Genomic DNA, 17,484 nt, shown 5'->3' on the forward strand with positions numbered 1-17,484 from the left:
TTGCTTCAATCACAAAAAATATAACAGAGGCTTAAAAGCAGCATCACAGTGCAAAGCTGTACTCCCTGTTCATTTTGAAAAAAAATGATAACATTACAATTACTAAGGTAGCTGAAGAAGTGTGAATATTGGCCTAGAAACTACTGAATTGTAAAAGCTGTCATGTCAAAAATACTCCAATGAGTATTTTTTGTTGTTGTTGTTGATTTTTTTCGTATTATGTTTAGGTTAGCAGATGTTTAAGTGCTATGTTGGCTGTTTGTTTACTGTCACTGAAGTATAAATCAACCTTCCAGTACAAGTAAATAAATAGAAATTTGAATATGTGACAAACTTCTCAGTATTTTATTATAACTTCCCATGTGGCTTTAGTTATCCACTGCTGCTGCTTTGATCACATCTTCATCTGCTCCAGGAAAGAGACTGTTTGCTTTTCTTTGGAGCATATAAAACTGTCACACTGTAGCTTTTCTAAATCAAATACAACTTTAGAATCATATTTCCTGATGCTGCTTCAGTGTTTATGTTATTCTCTGCATTGCTACCGGAATAAAAAACACAAAACAAAAAAAGATGCAGAAAATTAGAACATTCCTAATTTAGCTGCATACATTGTTCATTGTTCCCTCCGTTTTTAAAAGTCTCCCAGGCCCTGCTGCGGAAAAAGGGCCGCACAGCATGATGCTCACACCTCCCCGCTTCACAGCGGGATGCTGTTACACGAGTGATGAGCGCCGCTCACTTTCCAACACTGCGCTTTGCCTCGCTAGTGAAGAGTTCAACTTTTGATTCATTTGATCATAAAATCTTTTGCTTCTTGCTCTACTTTTTCTCTAGGAGTGGATCCATGCTGCTATATAGTCATCATGAAGTGTGTGTGTGTGTACGTGTGTATGTCATATGCTACTTTCAGGGACAAATTTTTGGGTCAGTGGCTATGGGTAAGTCTCCAGGAAATGAATGTAAGTCTATGTAATGTTCCCCTCTGTGACCTAGGTCAGCGTGTGTGTGTGTGAGTGTGTGTGTGTGTGTGTGTGTGTGTGTGTGTGTGTGTGTGTGTGTGTGTGTGTACCTGTCTGATGGGCTCTGGGACACGGTAGCGACAGCAGGAGTGTGTGAGGCGTACGGCTGCGTCCAGACTGATCTTGTGGCCGACGGACACATACACCGGCTTTGAGCTCTTGTCAGAGCTGCGCAGCGCCTGGACAGAGAGGCAGAGACACCGGTTGATGTTTATCTAACAACTTTTTTAGCATTTTTATCTCTCTTCCTCTCTGATTTTGACTGTTGTATGCATTGTGTTGGCTTTGACTTTTCACAGATTGGTTGTTGTTTGAGGTTGGCAGTGATGAAGTAACACTTTAGTTGGAATCATTTGTTTCTGTCTTTTGTGCGTCTGTCCTTTTTGCCGCACCTTTCCGAGCACTTTGCCTGAGGTGGCTGTGAGTGGGAAGCTGTCTCCTCCTTTCTGCAGAGCAGCTATCTGCAGAGGCAAACAAACAAAAATCAGACAGAAGAGACAAAAGAGATGTCAATACAAATAGCACAGACCTGAACCAAACTATTAACCTACTGTGGAGGCTTCTCTCACTGTCTACCCTCTGTCTGACTCCATTCTTATGCCCATATATTTAAAGTTATGCTTCACAACTCCAAACTGAGAACAAATAAGTTTTTAAAGAATGGAAAATACTTAAAAAATATTAGAAGTCATAAAGAAATTTGACAGCTGTATAAAAACACATAAAGCCAGACACTGTGGCTGCTCACTGATTAGCAGAAAGAGAAACCTGTCAGTGTCATCTACCTGCTGCACAGTTAGACTGGGGAGAAAAAAACATAATTTAAAAAAGTTAAAGCATGTTGTTAAAAATATTTAATTTTTTAAAAAGTTTTAACAAAAATGTAAAAAAAAAACAAAAAAAAAAAAAACCACATCATGTTCTTTTTCCTCAAATATTTTCTAAACAAATTGATAAAATAAATACCCTTAATATAAAAAAAACTCTTGGATAAAATGTTGTTTTCTTTGTAAAATAAAAATGTAATTTTTTGGTAAAAAAAAAAACAAAAAGAAAGAAGGAAGAAGTAAAAAGACAGTTGAACAATTAGAGAAATGCTACATAAAAAGGCCTTTAACCCTTTATTAGCCAAAAACTTCCAGTTCATGCTTGATGTATCAAGGTGCTAGAAAAGAAGACATTTAAGACATGTTTTTTCTCAGCAGTGAGCAGCCAAATATCTCCAGTGCCACACACATATTCAAGTAAACAACAAGCTTAATACAATAACGCTATAAATAAACCAGCTGTACCTCTAAGCAGTACAAAGTAACTCAAATACAGGAGGGAGGATGTTCTTAATGAGGCTTTTCTGTCAAGAGACACAGCTCAAAATATAATGTTTTAATAATCCAGCACTAACTGTCTGTGAATGAGATTATGTAATGAAGAGAGGCAATACATGGTAACTGTAAAGTTTCCGAGGTGCAGAACAACTTCATCTTTTTCCGTACAAGCCTTCCCAGCAGAATAAAAAGACAGTCAGAGCTTCAAGTTTTCACTACAGCAGAGAAACACCTGCTTAAACAATAGCACACTATCATCAAACTCAATCCATAACTTTTAATTCAAAGTGAATAAACTTATCTTCAGATCAATTGTGACCCAGGAGGACATGAGGTGTTGATGTCATTGTGTTCAGAGAGTTGGTGTTAACTAAAGGTGAAATCTTCAGTCAGACTGAATTTTAATTTCAGCTACTTAAAAATAAAAATGTCCTGACAGCTCTGATGGAGCTCAGGGTTCATCTATAAATTCTGCTTTATTACAAACAATCCCACGTATAAACCTGAGTCTGTGTGTAACAGCTGATCTGTGTAGATGTGCAACAGAACATTAATTAACTCTATGTAAAAAGTGCCTTGAGGTCACTTTTATTGTGATTTCGTGCTATATAAATAATATCTGATTGATTGAAACCTGATCGGGTCAATTTTGACCCAGGAGGACAAAAGTTGCACTGTCGATGGGAAGTCTTTCATAAAGGGACATCAGCTGTTACCTGAGCTTCAGGAGACAGGAAAGAAAGAACTGCAAGACCTTCTGTTCTAGCATTTAACCAACTCCACTGAGATACTGTCCTGTCTATCAAATCAATAAAACGCCTAATCAATTAAAAAAATTAACAATTTAAACACAGATAGGAGATTGCAACACTGTTTGAGCCTATTAGTCTAATATTAAATCAATCATACATTCGAAAATATTACCAAACTGCATTATCAGTCAAATCAGACTGATTTGATATTTAATAAAGGCAGTAACTCCACTTCATCTGGAGATGTTTTATATTAGATGATGATGAACTGAAGATCACTGCATTTTAAAAATGAGAGTTCATTTTTTTCCCCCAATAGAGACTAAAAGTTTTCCTCACACAGTCAAAGAGACGGTGCAAAGTCAGATGGTAGTGATGTGGGCCGCTGTTGACGGTTGTGCTCTGGGTTACGGGCCAGAGCGATGAAGGGAGCTTAGCCTCCGTGATGGATGGGGTGTCTGCTCTACTATGACTGATTACAGCAAGCAGCCAGCGGGGAGACAGGAGGGGCCGCGCAGGACCTCAGATCCCGGTTGGGATGAGGCCAGTAGTGTGTGTGTGTGTGTGTGTGTGGGCGGGCAAGTGTAGGACTGAAGCCAGAACAGCAGAAGTCAGAAAGACAGAGCAAGTCATCAATAACATACTAGTTTGAGTTACAGCCAGGCAGTGATCAATGAGAGAGAGATAGACAAAGAGGGGGGGGAAATAAAGAGATGAAAGGGGAGAAAAAGAAGGACGAGAGAGAGAGAGAGAGAGAGAGAGAGAGAGAGAGAGAGAGAGAGAGAGAGAGAGAGAGAGAGAGAGAGAGAGAGAGAGATACAGAGAGAGAGAGAGAGAGAGAGAGAGAGATAGAGGGGGGAGATACACTGCAGGTGAATGAATGAGGCGATGACAGGCGGCAGTTAAGAGCCAAGAAATGGAGGAGGAGGAAAACAAATAGAGGACGCAAGATCTGAGGAGACTCTGGAGCAGCATCAAGGATATCATTTTCCAAAAGTGTATAGAGGGCAAAGAAAAGAAAAGAAAAAGAAAAAAACAGGTGAATTTCCTGTACACAGCACAAAAAGTCCTGACATCGATCTAATTTGACTGAGAAACGATCCGGGCATATCTCATTTTCACAATGTATGGATGGATTTACTGCTGGGTTCTGAGCATCGGACAATCTGTGCCGTCCCAGACAGCGCAGGCTCCATTGTAAATGATAGTCTTTTTATCTCTGTGGGCTTGTAGGCATTTGTTTTAGGCAGCGGGCTATCAGTTTCAGAAGATGCATGGTGTCTACTGGTTAATGATCTATCTAAATGTCCCTTCGCTGGCATCCTTTGGTAGTTTCTCATCGTCTCTGCTAAAAATGAAGAAAAAGGGGGTTTTGTCCACGGTTGTCCATGGCGACATTGTTCCACAGCAGACTGACCACAGGAAATACACCCCGATGCCAAACAAAACTCAACAACTTGGGACAAATATGTACTTCTGTCTATCTTTTCAACTGAGATCTATCTTGATTCAGATGATATAATTAAGTAGGAGAGAAGGAATAAACATCTTCTAGCAAGAGGACAACTTCATTTAACAGTCACTGTCAAGTAGGAGAGAAATGTATTGATCCACTGCTAGTGACCGTACCATAAATTCAGGCAATACAAAAGAACATCAAAATTATTATAATACCATGGTGAGAAGGTGATACAGCCAGACCGATATATGGGTCAGCCGATATTATTGGCCGATATTGGCTTATTGCAGATATGTGATTTGTGTTTCCAAACTGTTATCAGATGTTGTCAGGGTTATTTTTTATTATTTTCAGACTCGACAAAGTTCCTCTATAGTCCACAGAAGGCTTTGTTCACTATCGTCTGTCAGTCTCTGAGGGTCGTTCAACTTTTACCGTAATAGCTGGAGAAGCTGCACCCGTTAAAATAAAAAACGCTCGGACAAAATTGAACAATCCTCAATATTCCATAAGTTACAGGTCTGGGTCCGAAAAGGACGGCGTCTGGGCTGCGGTCTGCCTATTACTGACCTCTGTTCTACAGTACTGCATTAAATTTATTTGATATTAACCAGTACAAATGTGTTATTTATGGTTCAATAATGCTTTCTTAATATATTTAATTACAGGTTAGGATATGAAGGTTCATTGATTTTATTTCATTTATTTTTATTACAATATCTCAGTCTTTTCTCGCTGCTTTTCATGATATGTTGATGACATTGGCATCGACAACATAAATGAGGGAGTATCCAATTAGCAAGCATGTTATTTTCACATAGTCAATGGGAATAAAATGATCTCCCTTTTATTTGAAGGTCAGTTTTCTCCTCACACAAAGAAATGAATTAGTAATCGAGGTATTCACTCAAAAGAGCTCCAGAAAAGAGACTCTCACAAAGACTGAAAGACGCCTAAAAGCAACAACCCAGGTACTATTAGTCCTTGCACTCTGTTTGCCATTTGAATACATATTATTTTTGTAATCTCCTATTTTTATCCTGTAGTTAAACTTTTAAGACTTTTCCAAGGACTATTTTAGTTAGTTAGTTAGTTAGAGCTGCAGCATCCAAACTCTGCAGTCTGCCACTGAACGCAACAATACCACAACACACACCCCTGCTGCTTCTACTAAGTCTGAGCCTGAATTCCTCTCCTCCTGAGAAGCAGTGAACCAAAGTGCTTCACTGAACCTACTGCAGCTGTTCTCATCTGGCTGTCACCTGAGGATCACAAAGTCTGCTTTGCCCTGCTCAGAAATTTGGCTCATCATCACCCCTTCATCACCACGGAAACAGCAGGAAAAACCACCTGCCACAGTTGATGCAAAGACCTATCCAAAATCTAATGTTTATTGGCTTCATTTAGAGTTAATTGCCCCTCATCGTGCTTGTGACTCATTTTTGATAACATTGACTCATCCATGCTGATGGCAATAACTTGTTTACCCATTCACTCGTTCATTGTATATATATATATATGTATACTTAGGGTTCCCATTCATCCCTTTCCCTTAGTAGTTCAATAAATATCCTGATTTATCGCCAAGTCTTTGTATTGGTGTAACCCTTTACGACAGAATCTCCCTCCTCTCAGAATTTACGACTTTGAGCTATGACACTGATTCATTTCATTTTACTCTTCAAAGCGATGAGTGGTGCCCCATATAATTTACAAGTGCTTAATATTAATTTTAATTGGAGTGGTATCCCTAAAGCAAGACGATTGCATGGAACACTCTTAAAGATTGAGACATTGTGAGTCTGACAATGTGACAGGAATGCAATGGTAAATCCAAGGCTGCATTAGTACCTCCAGGGGCCCCTGTTCACCGAGGCTCATGTCCCCCAAACATCTTTTATTTTATCCCAATTGGATAACGCTGCTGTCGAGTGGAAACCTTGGAACTCAATGGTTTTGGACATAGGACATACTTTCCAACAGTGGTATCAACCGAAATAAGTAGTATCGAAACATCTCCCGTCAAACGATACCTGCAATCGAGCCTTTTTGCACCCAGAGCTAAAAAATATGACTATTTGTATAGCTCACAGCCAATCACGTAAGTGTCCTTCAATTTAATGCGACATGTGATTGGCCCACTGCCACAGCAGTTACAACCCGTCTGTGGTGGTGAAGTCACAGTGAATTTGAGTAAGGGTGTATAGCAGTTCAGCAGCCAAGATGTACTGGTACTGGTAATCATCATTTTTTAAAAGATACCCAGCCCTAGTCACCATAATTATCAACATCAAGAGATTGGGTCAAGCTTTGTGTTGTATTTCTGTGGAGCCCAACAAAAAAAATAAATCTCAATCATCACTGAGGGCCCCTTTCCGTTCAAGGGCCCCTGGGCACTTGCCCAGATTGCCCATATGGTAGATCTGGCCATACGTCTGTGGATTGCTCTTTTAATGTACAGACATGAGAGTGGTATCTCAATCTGCCTCTTATAAAGAAAAGAAAAAGTCTATTTCTCAAAATGTTCAACTATTCCTTTAAGGAATACCTTGAAGGCTGAATATGAGTTGAAATAATCACAAAGAACTCAGCATGGATTTAACCCCAAGGTCATTCTGCCACCAGTGTTGTGTCCATTTGTACATGAAAACATCACTCTGGCTCCATAGTGTTACATTTTCACATGAATTCCTTCAAAGATCTGTGCACCTGAATCCCACTTTTACTCTCAAGGCTCGCAACATTACTGCACCTGAGAAAAAGTTCTTCCTGTAACCTTCAGAGACACTTCCTCAGCCTGTATACTGTTTTTTTTAAAAGTCTCAGTGTTGCTAGAAAAATGGTTTTGGAAACTTTTACTGACATCTAATTGAGTATGGCAGCGTATCGCTTGTCAGTGGTACGTGACGGTGTGTAATGGCTAATCTTATTTCTGAAATTTGGTAGGGAGCCTGATATGGCTTGTGTTTCACGGATTACTTCAAAGCTAATTTCCCACCAAGCCATCAAACGCCAGAGCTGGTGTTGACTCGAGGCGTTGCAATTCCGTGCATGCCTGTGGACAAATTAGAAGGCGCCCCGGAGAGTGACAATTACATCAATGAGGACGAGAAAGGGAGTTATAACATTTCATGCACAGAAACTGATACAAAGCTAAAAGCCTGAGCAATGGGTGTATAACTCTGACGCTACCTGATACCTAAACATGAACACGACCGAGCCAATATGATTTTTTTGGCACTGAGATTGAATCAGTAGATGTGTGTGATTGCAACCTCAGAGGTGACCGTATTCTATGTAAACAAAGAGATCAGATTCCTCCCCCCCAACGGCAGAGACGAACCAACATTTTCTGACGCCACACTAATTGAGGGAGATGGATATACTCCCAACAGAGAATTATATTAGCATGTTACACAACTACATGAAGACTGCTGGGGTTATAAGCAGGGAGCGTACTGCCTGCTAATGGAGTTAGCAACGGAATCGGATGATTGCTGGAGCCGTCCTCGCCGGCTCCCTTGGAATCTTTTTGAGTAGCACTTGTCATCAAGCCTTACCGGAGACAGCCAGTCACTGCTCTGGTACAGATCCACACCATCTATGACAGATTTGCATAATGGCATTTTCCTCAGGGGAAGCACTTGAGCACAATTATTATCACTGTCACTTGAGAGTGAAAAAGAAAGAAAGAAAGAAAAGGGTTCAAGCCCCTTTCCTGTGAGGGGTTTGTCAGTTTGCTTCAGGTTGTGGCTCCAAACATATTGAATGTTGCGTTTCAAAGCGTTTCAAAGCATCTCCTGAACAGATGACAACATGGTGTGTCAGCTTTTTCCATAACGGGCTCTCAAGTGTGAGACACACTACCAATGGAAATAAAAAATAACTCAAGATATAAAGGTGTTTAATAAAAAGCATTAAAGGCTGGCTGAAGCTAAATCTGAAGCTAAATATGCATTTTTAATATGGCAAGACTTTAAATGTTTTAAATTGTATCTCACTCATATACTTGATTTATTTCCCCTTTCTGTTACTAAAAGACTTACTAGGGACTAGTCCAGTCACGATAACTACTTTAGTTAGACGATATATTGTCTCAGAAATAATCGCGATAAACAATATTATTGTCATTTGAAGATCATTTTACACCACTGATATAGTGATAATATAATAGCATCATGCAAGGGGGGCGGGAGGATTGGGGAGTGGATGCTACGCTTCTATAAAAACACAGACTGCCATTATGGGTCAGGAGAGAGTTATTTACCTTTAATTCCATATAAGCAGTGCAAAGTAAGGAACAGAGGCAACTACTTGCTTAGCCAATGTGACATGAATAGCCTCTTAGCTGCTAATGTGAGGTGTGGCAATATTGAGGGAAAAAAATGATCAAGGTCATGTCCATGTATCATATGATAAGTCCATATATAGACATGATGATGTTGATAATTACGTTATTGTACGATAAGTCGATAATGTAATTAGTGTGACAGGCCTACTAGGGACTGGAGCCGGAAATGATCAATAGTTATAAACTATGTATTCATAACGTCAATATTTTATATGTTTGTAACAAGTGAAAGTGATACTATGTTAACTTGCATTGTCCCTATCGAACAAACCGAACTAAATAAAAATAAAATAAGAAAACAAACATATACAATCCACATGATGGGAATGTACAAATCTTATCAGGAAAAATATCATTGAAATACTCATTAGAAATGGACGGTAAGGCCGTCTAAATATTGACATGTAGAGCAGAGGCACGGGTGGAAATATAATCCAGTTGCATCAGATATCACATAAACTTTAAAAGAGTGTGAGTTATCTGAGAATCTTAGTTTTCTTATCTGCAGTCTCATTTGAAATCATTCTAGTGTTAATAATGGGGTAATCTTTACACCTTTTAGTAAATGAAGAGGTTTTTATAATCTGACTACATTACAGAAACTCAAAGCTCCAGATATCAGTAGCTCTCCTGCTAAATAAGAAATATTAACTTCATATTACTAGCCTAGATTAAATTACGATATTAACTCAATATTATGTTCCTATTTCAGAGAGCAGCCAGACACCTGCTCATCAGGCAGATTTAACTTGAACTTGTTGTTCTCTCCTCAACAGGTCACTGAGGCGCCAGACTGAAACAAAGTGAACATTTGCATATTAATGAAATCCAAATTTTGCTTTCCCGCAGGTATACATAAGTATTTGTTCCAGCATGATTTGTATTCAGAGAGTCACATTAGCATTAGCTACACAAGGAGGCCTTGGATTGCAGTAAAAGACACACTGTCAAAACAGCACTCGCCGACCGACACACACACATTGACACGTACGTCCAAACGGAGTCCACACGTACACACAGGTGCACACTGAGAAGTAATTGAGGATTCTGTCCTATGCTTTGTCCCTCTCTGACATTTATTTGCTCTTCCTTTTTTGTTTTTAGAATGCAGCGAGTAATGAACACAAGAGAGGAAAAAAAATTCACACTTTGAAAACTTAACTTAAATAATTCATCCATTGACTCTTGTCAAGGCTGGCAGCTCTTTTACAGACGCAACATTTGTACACAAGTAGAAGCAACACAAAATATTAAGTAGCACATCAGCTTTTCAACATCTTTTTTACACTGATGTGATGTGTAAGCTGAATCACCGAATGACAAACCTCTCCAACACAGAAGAAAAGAAAACAGATGTTCAACTTTGTCAACGGTGGATAAAGCTGGGAGTTCAAATTGGTTAAAAAAAAAAAAAAAAAAAGGTCTTAAATTGAAGTGTCTCACCTGTGACTGATGCTCTTCACTCTTGTACACACCCTGCACCTGTAGCAGGTTCTTGGCTACACCCACACAGGGCAGTCCTGACAGCACTCCCAGGTGACACGCCAGGCCGAACTCTGCACGGGTCAAACAGTAACAGTGATGCACCTTTAAGTGTTTCTCCAAGTTTCTATGTTATATACTTTTTTAAAGGAATAGTTCAACATTTTGAGAAATATGTTCATTTGCTTTATTAATGACATAAATCCCACTGGAGATAAAATCCACCACTGAGTCAGTACATTTCATAATAGTTCTGACCTCCCTGCCCAGTCTTGTTTCTACTTAAGACTTCAGTTACACTTATTATAGATACAACTGGGCATTGTAGTTTTGAGCAAAGATTACTCAAACAGAAGAGGATAGTGTCTATGTTGGAGATTTATACACTTGTGAATATTTCTTTTGTATACGAAAAATAAACACCAAAATAAACATGAGTGCCCATGTTAATGGTAATGAGGGAAGATGTCATTTTATTTATGTGTTTTTAGACAATGAACGTCTATGGCACAGGGGAATTTACTTTGTCAGGCTTTAGATACACAAACAAAATATATTATGACTGTATCAAGTTATTTTGGTTTTGGTCTTTTCATGGGATTTGTTCATAAGAGGAAAAAACATCATATTCACAGCCATATCTGGAAAGATGAAGGCTGAGCCAGGACCTGCTTAGCATAGAGGCTGGAAAAACAGCTAGCCTGGCTCTGTCTAAAGTTAGAAAAATATGGCTACCAACACCTTTAAATAATTACACATTATATCTTTATCAGAAATCTAAAAACAACTGTGGTTTTTGAGGGAGTTAGGGCGTGTTTATGCTAAGCTAGGTTAAACATATCTTGACTCTAGCTCTGAACTTAATGCACAGACATGTGCATTACATACATGGGCGACTATGTCTCAGAAGGTAGAACAGGTTGTACACAAATTGGAAGATGGGCGGTTTGAGCCCTGGATCCTCCAGTCCACAAGTCCTTGGGCAAGATACTGAACCCCAAATTGCTCCCGATGGTTTTGTCAACAGTATTTAAGTGTGTGTGAATAAATTCTGATGAGCAGGTTGGCACCTTGTAAGACATCACCTCTGCCATCGGTGTATTAATGTGTGTGTGAATGGGTGAGTGTTGACGTGTATTGTTAGGCATTGTGAGATGTTCACTTGAATTTTATACTGACCTCATCTCGTTCTATGGAAGAAAGCAAATAAGAGTATTACCCAAAATGCTGAACTCTTCACTCCTGGAGAACTACACCTGGTTAACACAATGTAAACCCAACTGCTGCCATAAAAATGACTTTGGAAATCTGACTGCAATATATTTTTACCCATTGCAGACATTTTGACTTGTCATAATAGGAAAAGCACAGGTGTTAATGATGACTCAGTTCCATTAAACATGCCAGTAAGTCACTGCCAGCACGCACAATAACAAAGCTGCTCATTATCTCAGTTATTAACCGTTATTCTTGCCACGATCTGCTGTGAAAAAGGTTCAGTTTATTGTCAGGCATTTTGTCTTACCTCTGTAGTGAAAGATACCATTTCCATCCACAAACACCACCTGTTGAGAGGGCACACAACACATGTGAAATGAATTCATCCATGACAGAACAAAATCATAGTCAGGCACATTAAATATGAATATCACAAATACAGTAGCAGGTAAAATGTGTATTTCTTCATCTTTACTGGGACATTAATCAAGTTCTGAGCTGTTGCACCACTGTCCAACATTTTTTTCACATTAACTTGTTTCCAGACTAATAAACCTTTCTGACAGCAGACATTTTGAGATATAGCAGGAAAAAGCACAGGACGATTAATTGTGTTAATCATCGCTACTTAGACGCTTCAGATGAACAGAACCTGTGTAAATGACATTAGCTCCACCTGAGATATTCCTGTAATATCAACCAAAATGCCCTTTTCCACTTGTGTATAGTCTATGGGCAGAATCTACACCTACTGTCTGTTACAATGCAAGTGCAGAGTGTGACACAGCAGAGCGTCTTCATCCCGAGCTTCAAAAGTTAAAGCTGGCAGGAGACGAGATTCTTGAACTGATATTCTGACACTTCCAACTTCCAGCACACACCGATGATTTCTTCAAGCCAAAGGTGACTTCACACACGTATTTCCGCAGTGACTCATAAGTCAACTGGAAAATTCTATTCAAAGGTTGCAGATAAAGAGAGCAGTGACTGCATGTGTCCCGGGCTAAATGTCAGCGGAGGTAAATCCGGGCGTGCGTGACTTTGTGCGTGCTGGGCGAGGCTGTGCATGCGTTGTGTGCACGCGTGGTGACAGTTCGGAAGAGTAGGCGTAGAGCGTTGGAGGGAGGCGTGTGGGCTGTGACAAACAGAAGGGAGTGGGTGACGATGTGTGAGAGGCAACTTTTGGAGGGGAAAAAGAAGAGCTTTGTCAGGGCTGCAATTCATTCACTGTGTATTAATGTGCAATAGGACTGTGTACGATTTACACCATTGAAAGTAGCCCAATAATGTCAGGAAGTTGTACACATTTTTATTGGTGTAAATAAACCATTATTTTAAAAAGGGTAAAATCCCACTCTTCATTTAATCCAGGATACCTCAAAAAACGTAATCACGTCAGAATCCCATCAACCTCAATCTATACTTGGAGTTTAATGCTAACATGCTAAAGTTACATGACCAAATTGATCTGCTTACAGTTAGCCTGTTAACATACATACAAATTAGCATTTTGCCTTTAGCATTCAACTCAAAGCACAACGATACGTTAAGCTAACAGAGCAACTACTAGACTGGTAGAAGTTGAACAGGGTCTTAAAATGTAGAGCTGAGACTGACAATGTGAGTGTTAGTCACATGTCCTAAATTCTCCAACATTTATCAAGGAAAAAACATCTTGATATACACAAGTTAGCAACTTTTCTCTTGTGCCACCCTCATCATTTTTGAGAAATAGCTTAGTTTAGCTTAGTATACAGACTTGAGGCAGTGGGTCCAAAGTATTTCTTGTTTCTCAAACACTGTAAAATGCCCCCTATGTGTCTCTATAACATTCAGAAAAGGATATGTCCAAAGTGTAAAGTTCTTGCTTATTTAACCCTAATACACAAAGAAATGTAACAGCTACTTCTGACATTAGGGGGCGTTATGCGCTGTAGCAGTTTATCCTTCTGTCCAGTACAGTAAGCATAGGTTTGGTCCTGGATCCATACTGGCAATAATGAAAAGAAACTCAAACAAACTGAACACATATTTTTTTTATGAAGCAATGAATATGATCCATCAATGTGTGTACAGAAGCTGACCTGGGGCAGAAGTTCGGGCTTGTCTCTCTCTAGCTGCTGCAGAGCCTCGATGAGGAAGGGGGTCTCTCTGAAGGCAAGAAAGCCGGCGACATAGGGGGCTGTCAAGGTCACCATCTGACTGTTCTCATACAGCAGCTGGGAAAAGAAGAAGTGACAGAAACATGGGTCAATATCTTATATCACCTTCTTTCTGGGCAGCAAGTTGGCTCTCTAGTAATTGAAAAGGTTGTATCTCCTCACCTGTCTATCCTGCTACATTGTATTTGAACAACATATTGGCATGATTCACACATGACATAAGCACAAAAAAGATGACTAATGGGTATTCAGTTGGATTCTATTAGATGAAGGATGAAGTCAAAGACATTGAACTATGGTTGGGTATTTATTGTAGGTAAAGTAATACATTGGAAACACTATTCACATTTTTCGTGTGGTGGGTTTGTGAATATGTCAGCTATGACATAATCTATGTCAGGTTAGTGTATTGAAGACCATTTGGAATAGATTATATATCAGAGGTTACATAACTGACATGCCTTTTGTCAGATGTTGGCACAGATATGAAAAATTACATGATTCAAAGTTATTATCTTACAAGTTTAATACATTTTTAACTAAGTTTTTGACAGTTTAACTGGTGTGAGGTTTTTGCTGTATTGGGTTCCGAATATTAGTTTCATTTTCATTGTCTATCAGTATCCGGAGGGTTCAAGAAGCCAGAAGCATTGACGCTACTCTTTTACCAATTTAAAAATCTTCTCCTGCTCCCAGTGAGAGGACGAGCCAAGGTCTCAGACGTTGTAACATTAAAACACATTGATCAAGTATTACAGGAGTGGCTACAAAAGTAACACACAAAAGCTCTCGCTCCTGCTTAAAGGTGAGTCTGCAGCCTCCACACAGGGAGCTTCTCTGAATACATTCTCTACTATCAGAAATGCCAATACCCATGTCACTGTCATACACCGCGGTGTCCTTCATCCTCCTTGCAGAACCAATGTGATAAAACACTTCTGTCTGTTATGTGGAAAAGTAAAGGTTTTTTTTATGTAAGCTACTTACTGTTGTTGAAACTTTATATTGATTTTCATCATTAGTCATCTGTAAAAGGTGCTACAGGCCTTGAAAAAAATTCTGAGCATTTATTACTGTCAAGAACTTCAACAATCAGGGTTGCATGTTGATATTAATTTCTTTACAGTAACAGTTTGAATAGTGTGATAAGTTTCCTTTTTAATAGCATTGTATTGTGCAATAAAAATACAAATCCTTGGCCTTTTTTCTGTTGGACACCCTGCATCATATTAGCAGTATTACTTTGTGTCACCAATGGCCTTAGGTAGCAATGTTAGAGTAAATTGAAAGCAAGCAGGGAACATAATCACATTATTGGACAACATTTCTGAACAACATTTCATTAGCCTCGTTGGGTCCATGTATCAACAACGTACTGTGACAAATGTCATTAATTATAACGGCTTATGTAATAAGACGGAGCCAGCAGCCCATGTTAACGCACAGATAAATAGCAGGAAGGTGCAATGCTTGTGAAAGGCTGCAAAAAAAAGTAGATGGAATTAAAACTGGGAATGTCAAGGTCGCTTTAACAGCACCGCATTTAACAGACCTGACCTTGAGCTGTATTGTACTGTATATTACAGAACAGCTCTCCGGTGTATTAAAATTACTTTCTATGGGAGTCTGCTTTCAGTGCTTAGGTTGACTTGAAAAATAATGGGTTTTCCTAGTAAGAAAAATTAAATTCGACACACTTATCAGTGAGTAGGGTCTTGGGTTAAAGGACCAACATGTAATATATTTACTATAATAACTCATAAAATTACTGTGATAAATTAACAAATATTAAAGTAACATGCTAAATTGAAATACTGGCTTCTATCACTATAATACAGCAGTCAGTAGCCTATGTTCTCCTTTGAAATTTCCAGAATGTGTTTTTGCTTCAGCCTGTGTGATTCTGCTCACTACTCAACCAACCATGGTTCTGTCACGTACTTTTAACACATAATGTGGTGTTAATAGGTCGTGGTCATTTCATGTATTTTCTTCAGGGTGCCCACTTCAACACCCCAGGTTGCCAGATATGGAACATTGGCGTGTAAACACAGCATGCTGCAGCCATGGAAGCAAGTAAGCACACTGAATCAACTGAGATGGATTTCACTGACCTAAAAACCTGTGTGAGCTTTGACTCTAGGGAGGAGGGGATAGGGGAAACAATTGTCTCTAATATTTTGATTTTGGCATGCAGTACCCATTTTAAACACTCAGTGTCACTGTTGCATCTTTCTCCTTTAAATGATTACAAAATAGTTTGTGAATCAATCATATTTAAATGTACCTTTGAGTTTCACGATTTTTTGACACAGGGTCTGAACAAACTCTAAGTGATATTTGTGTCTGTTAATTCATTTATCATGACAGCGCATTTGGCATTTCTCTCTCATCATATTACAACCACAGTGTTTTTTTTCAGCTCACCTCCAGGTCAGGGTAGCTGAGTACCACGAGCTGGGCGCAGGCATTGACATCATCCCCTTTGATGAAGGAGAGGTCCACTCCACCCACTCTCTCCAGGCCTGAGAATCCCGGGCTCTTCTGCCAATCCTCTGTGTCCTCCTCCACCAGCTGCTGTCTCAGACGGGCCTGCTCACTGCACAGAGAACACATTACTGAGTCCACAAGTGCAACAAATGCTCACGCGTGTGCCAAAATACACACAAGACTGGAGACTTCCATCGCTCTCACAGTGACTCTTTTATTACAGGGTCTCAAGCTAGACGGCAACTACATCTAAGTTACTTATGTTTTATGGTACTGCTGAAAATGTGCCTATATTAGTAATGAAAAAGTCAACAATAAGCTATTTTTGTTCAAATTATGATGATTAAAACATGCTAAATGTAGATTTTTTGTCATTATTCAGTCAAACAAGGCTGTAACATTATACATAACTTCTCTCTGCCCCTTATCAAACAAAACTGTTACTATATAGTGTTACTGCCTTTTCATTACAAACTGACAAATCAGTGGTGGCACAGGTCCAGAGGTGCTGGCACACAGTTCTAAGTGCAGCAGCATCTGTCTGCACCGTACGGTACTTGATTTTTATCTGTTTGTTTGTTTTATTTGTCTTTACCAAGCTCCTACTTCAGGCTAGCACATGATTACAGGAGCTTCAAATGTTGGACTGAGTTGCAGTGATATGAAGTGCTTGAACACAGCGTGCTGGAAAGTTACAGGGTTTATTTAATGCAAGAATAGCGGTCTAACCTTGTCCACTGCTGGACCAAACCTTCTTCAGGAGAAGCAGACATCTGTGTCAGCCCGGCGGGAAGGACGGGTTCCGGTTCCAAACAGGAGTAACGTGAACACCATGGAAGATATTAGTTGAGCTGTTTACTTCCGTGTTCTGATGTCAGCATGAGGGCGGAGCTTTGTGAGCTCAGTGCTGCGGTATGTGGGTTAATGCTGCCATCTAGTGGCCATGAAGGTGAATTACAAAAAGAAGGATCCATGCTTTTTTCCCCTTCTGTCTTGACATTATACAGCTCAATGTAAATGTGATAACTATCCCCTCAAATTACAATAATTAGACAATTATGCAAAGAGGCAATAATAATGACCCGTAGGAAGTAGAAGTATTGTACGTTTTTGCTTTTAAAAGATAGGCTTGCAATGTTTCCAAGCCTGTCTTAAAATAATAAGTCAGGTGCCTAAATGAACACCAAAAGATGTTTTCCTCACATTAATACATAATTACAGTG

General features: G+C 39.4%; 1 protein-coding gene across 1 annotated transcript in view; it reads right to left on the reverse strand.

The window, feature by feature from the left end:
• The window catches only part of LOC133989228 (endonuclease V-like), a 65,560-nt gene extending 48,446 nt beyond the window's left edge, over positions 1–17,114 (reverse strand). The window contains exons 1-7 of the mRNA XM_062428126.1: positions 16,991–17,114; positions 16,199–16,370; positions 13,694–13,828; positions 11,917–11,956; positions 10,353–10,465; positions 1,415–1,483; positions 1,073–1,201 (exon numbers count right to left, since the gene is read on the reverse strand). Of these exons, the coding sequence (XP_062284110.1) occupies positions 1,073–1,201; positions 1,415–1,483; positions 10,353–10,465; positions 11,917–11,956; positions 13,694–13,828; positions 16,199–16,370; positions 16,991–17,034 (702 nt within the window). The 5' untranslated portion in view covers positions 17,035–17,114. The remainder of the gene's footprint in view (positions 1–1,072; positions 1,202–1,414; positions 1,484–10,352; positions 10,466–11,916; positions 11,957–13,693; positions 13,829–16,198; positions 16,371–16,990) is intronic.
• Between the last annotated feature and the right edge of the window lie 370 nt (positions 17,115–17,484).

Source organism: Scomber scombrus, chromosome 2, assembly GCF_963691925.1.
Source record: "Scomber scombrus chromosome 2, fScoSco1.1, whole genome shotgun sequence".
NCBI lineage: Eukaryota > Metazoa > Chordata > Actinopteri > Scombriformes > Scombridae > Scomber > Scomber scombrus.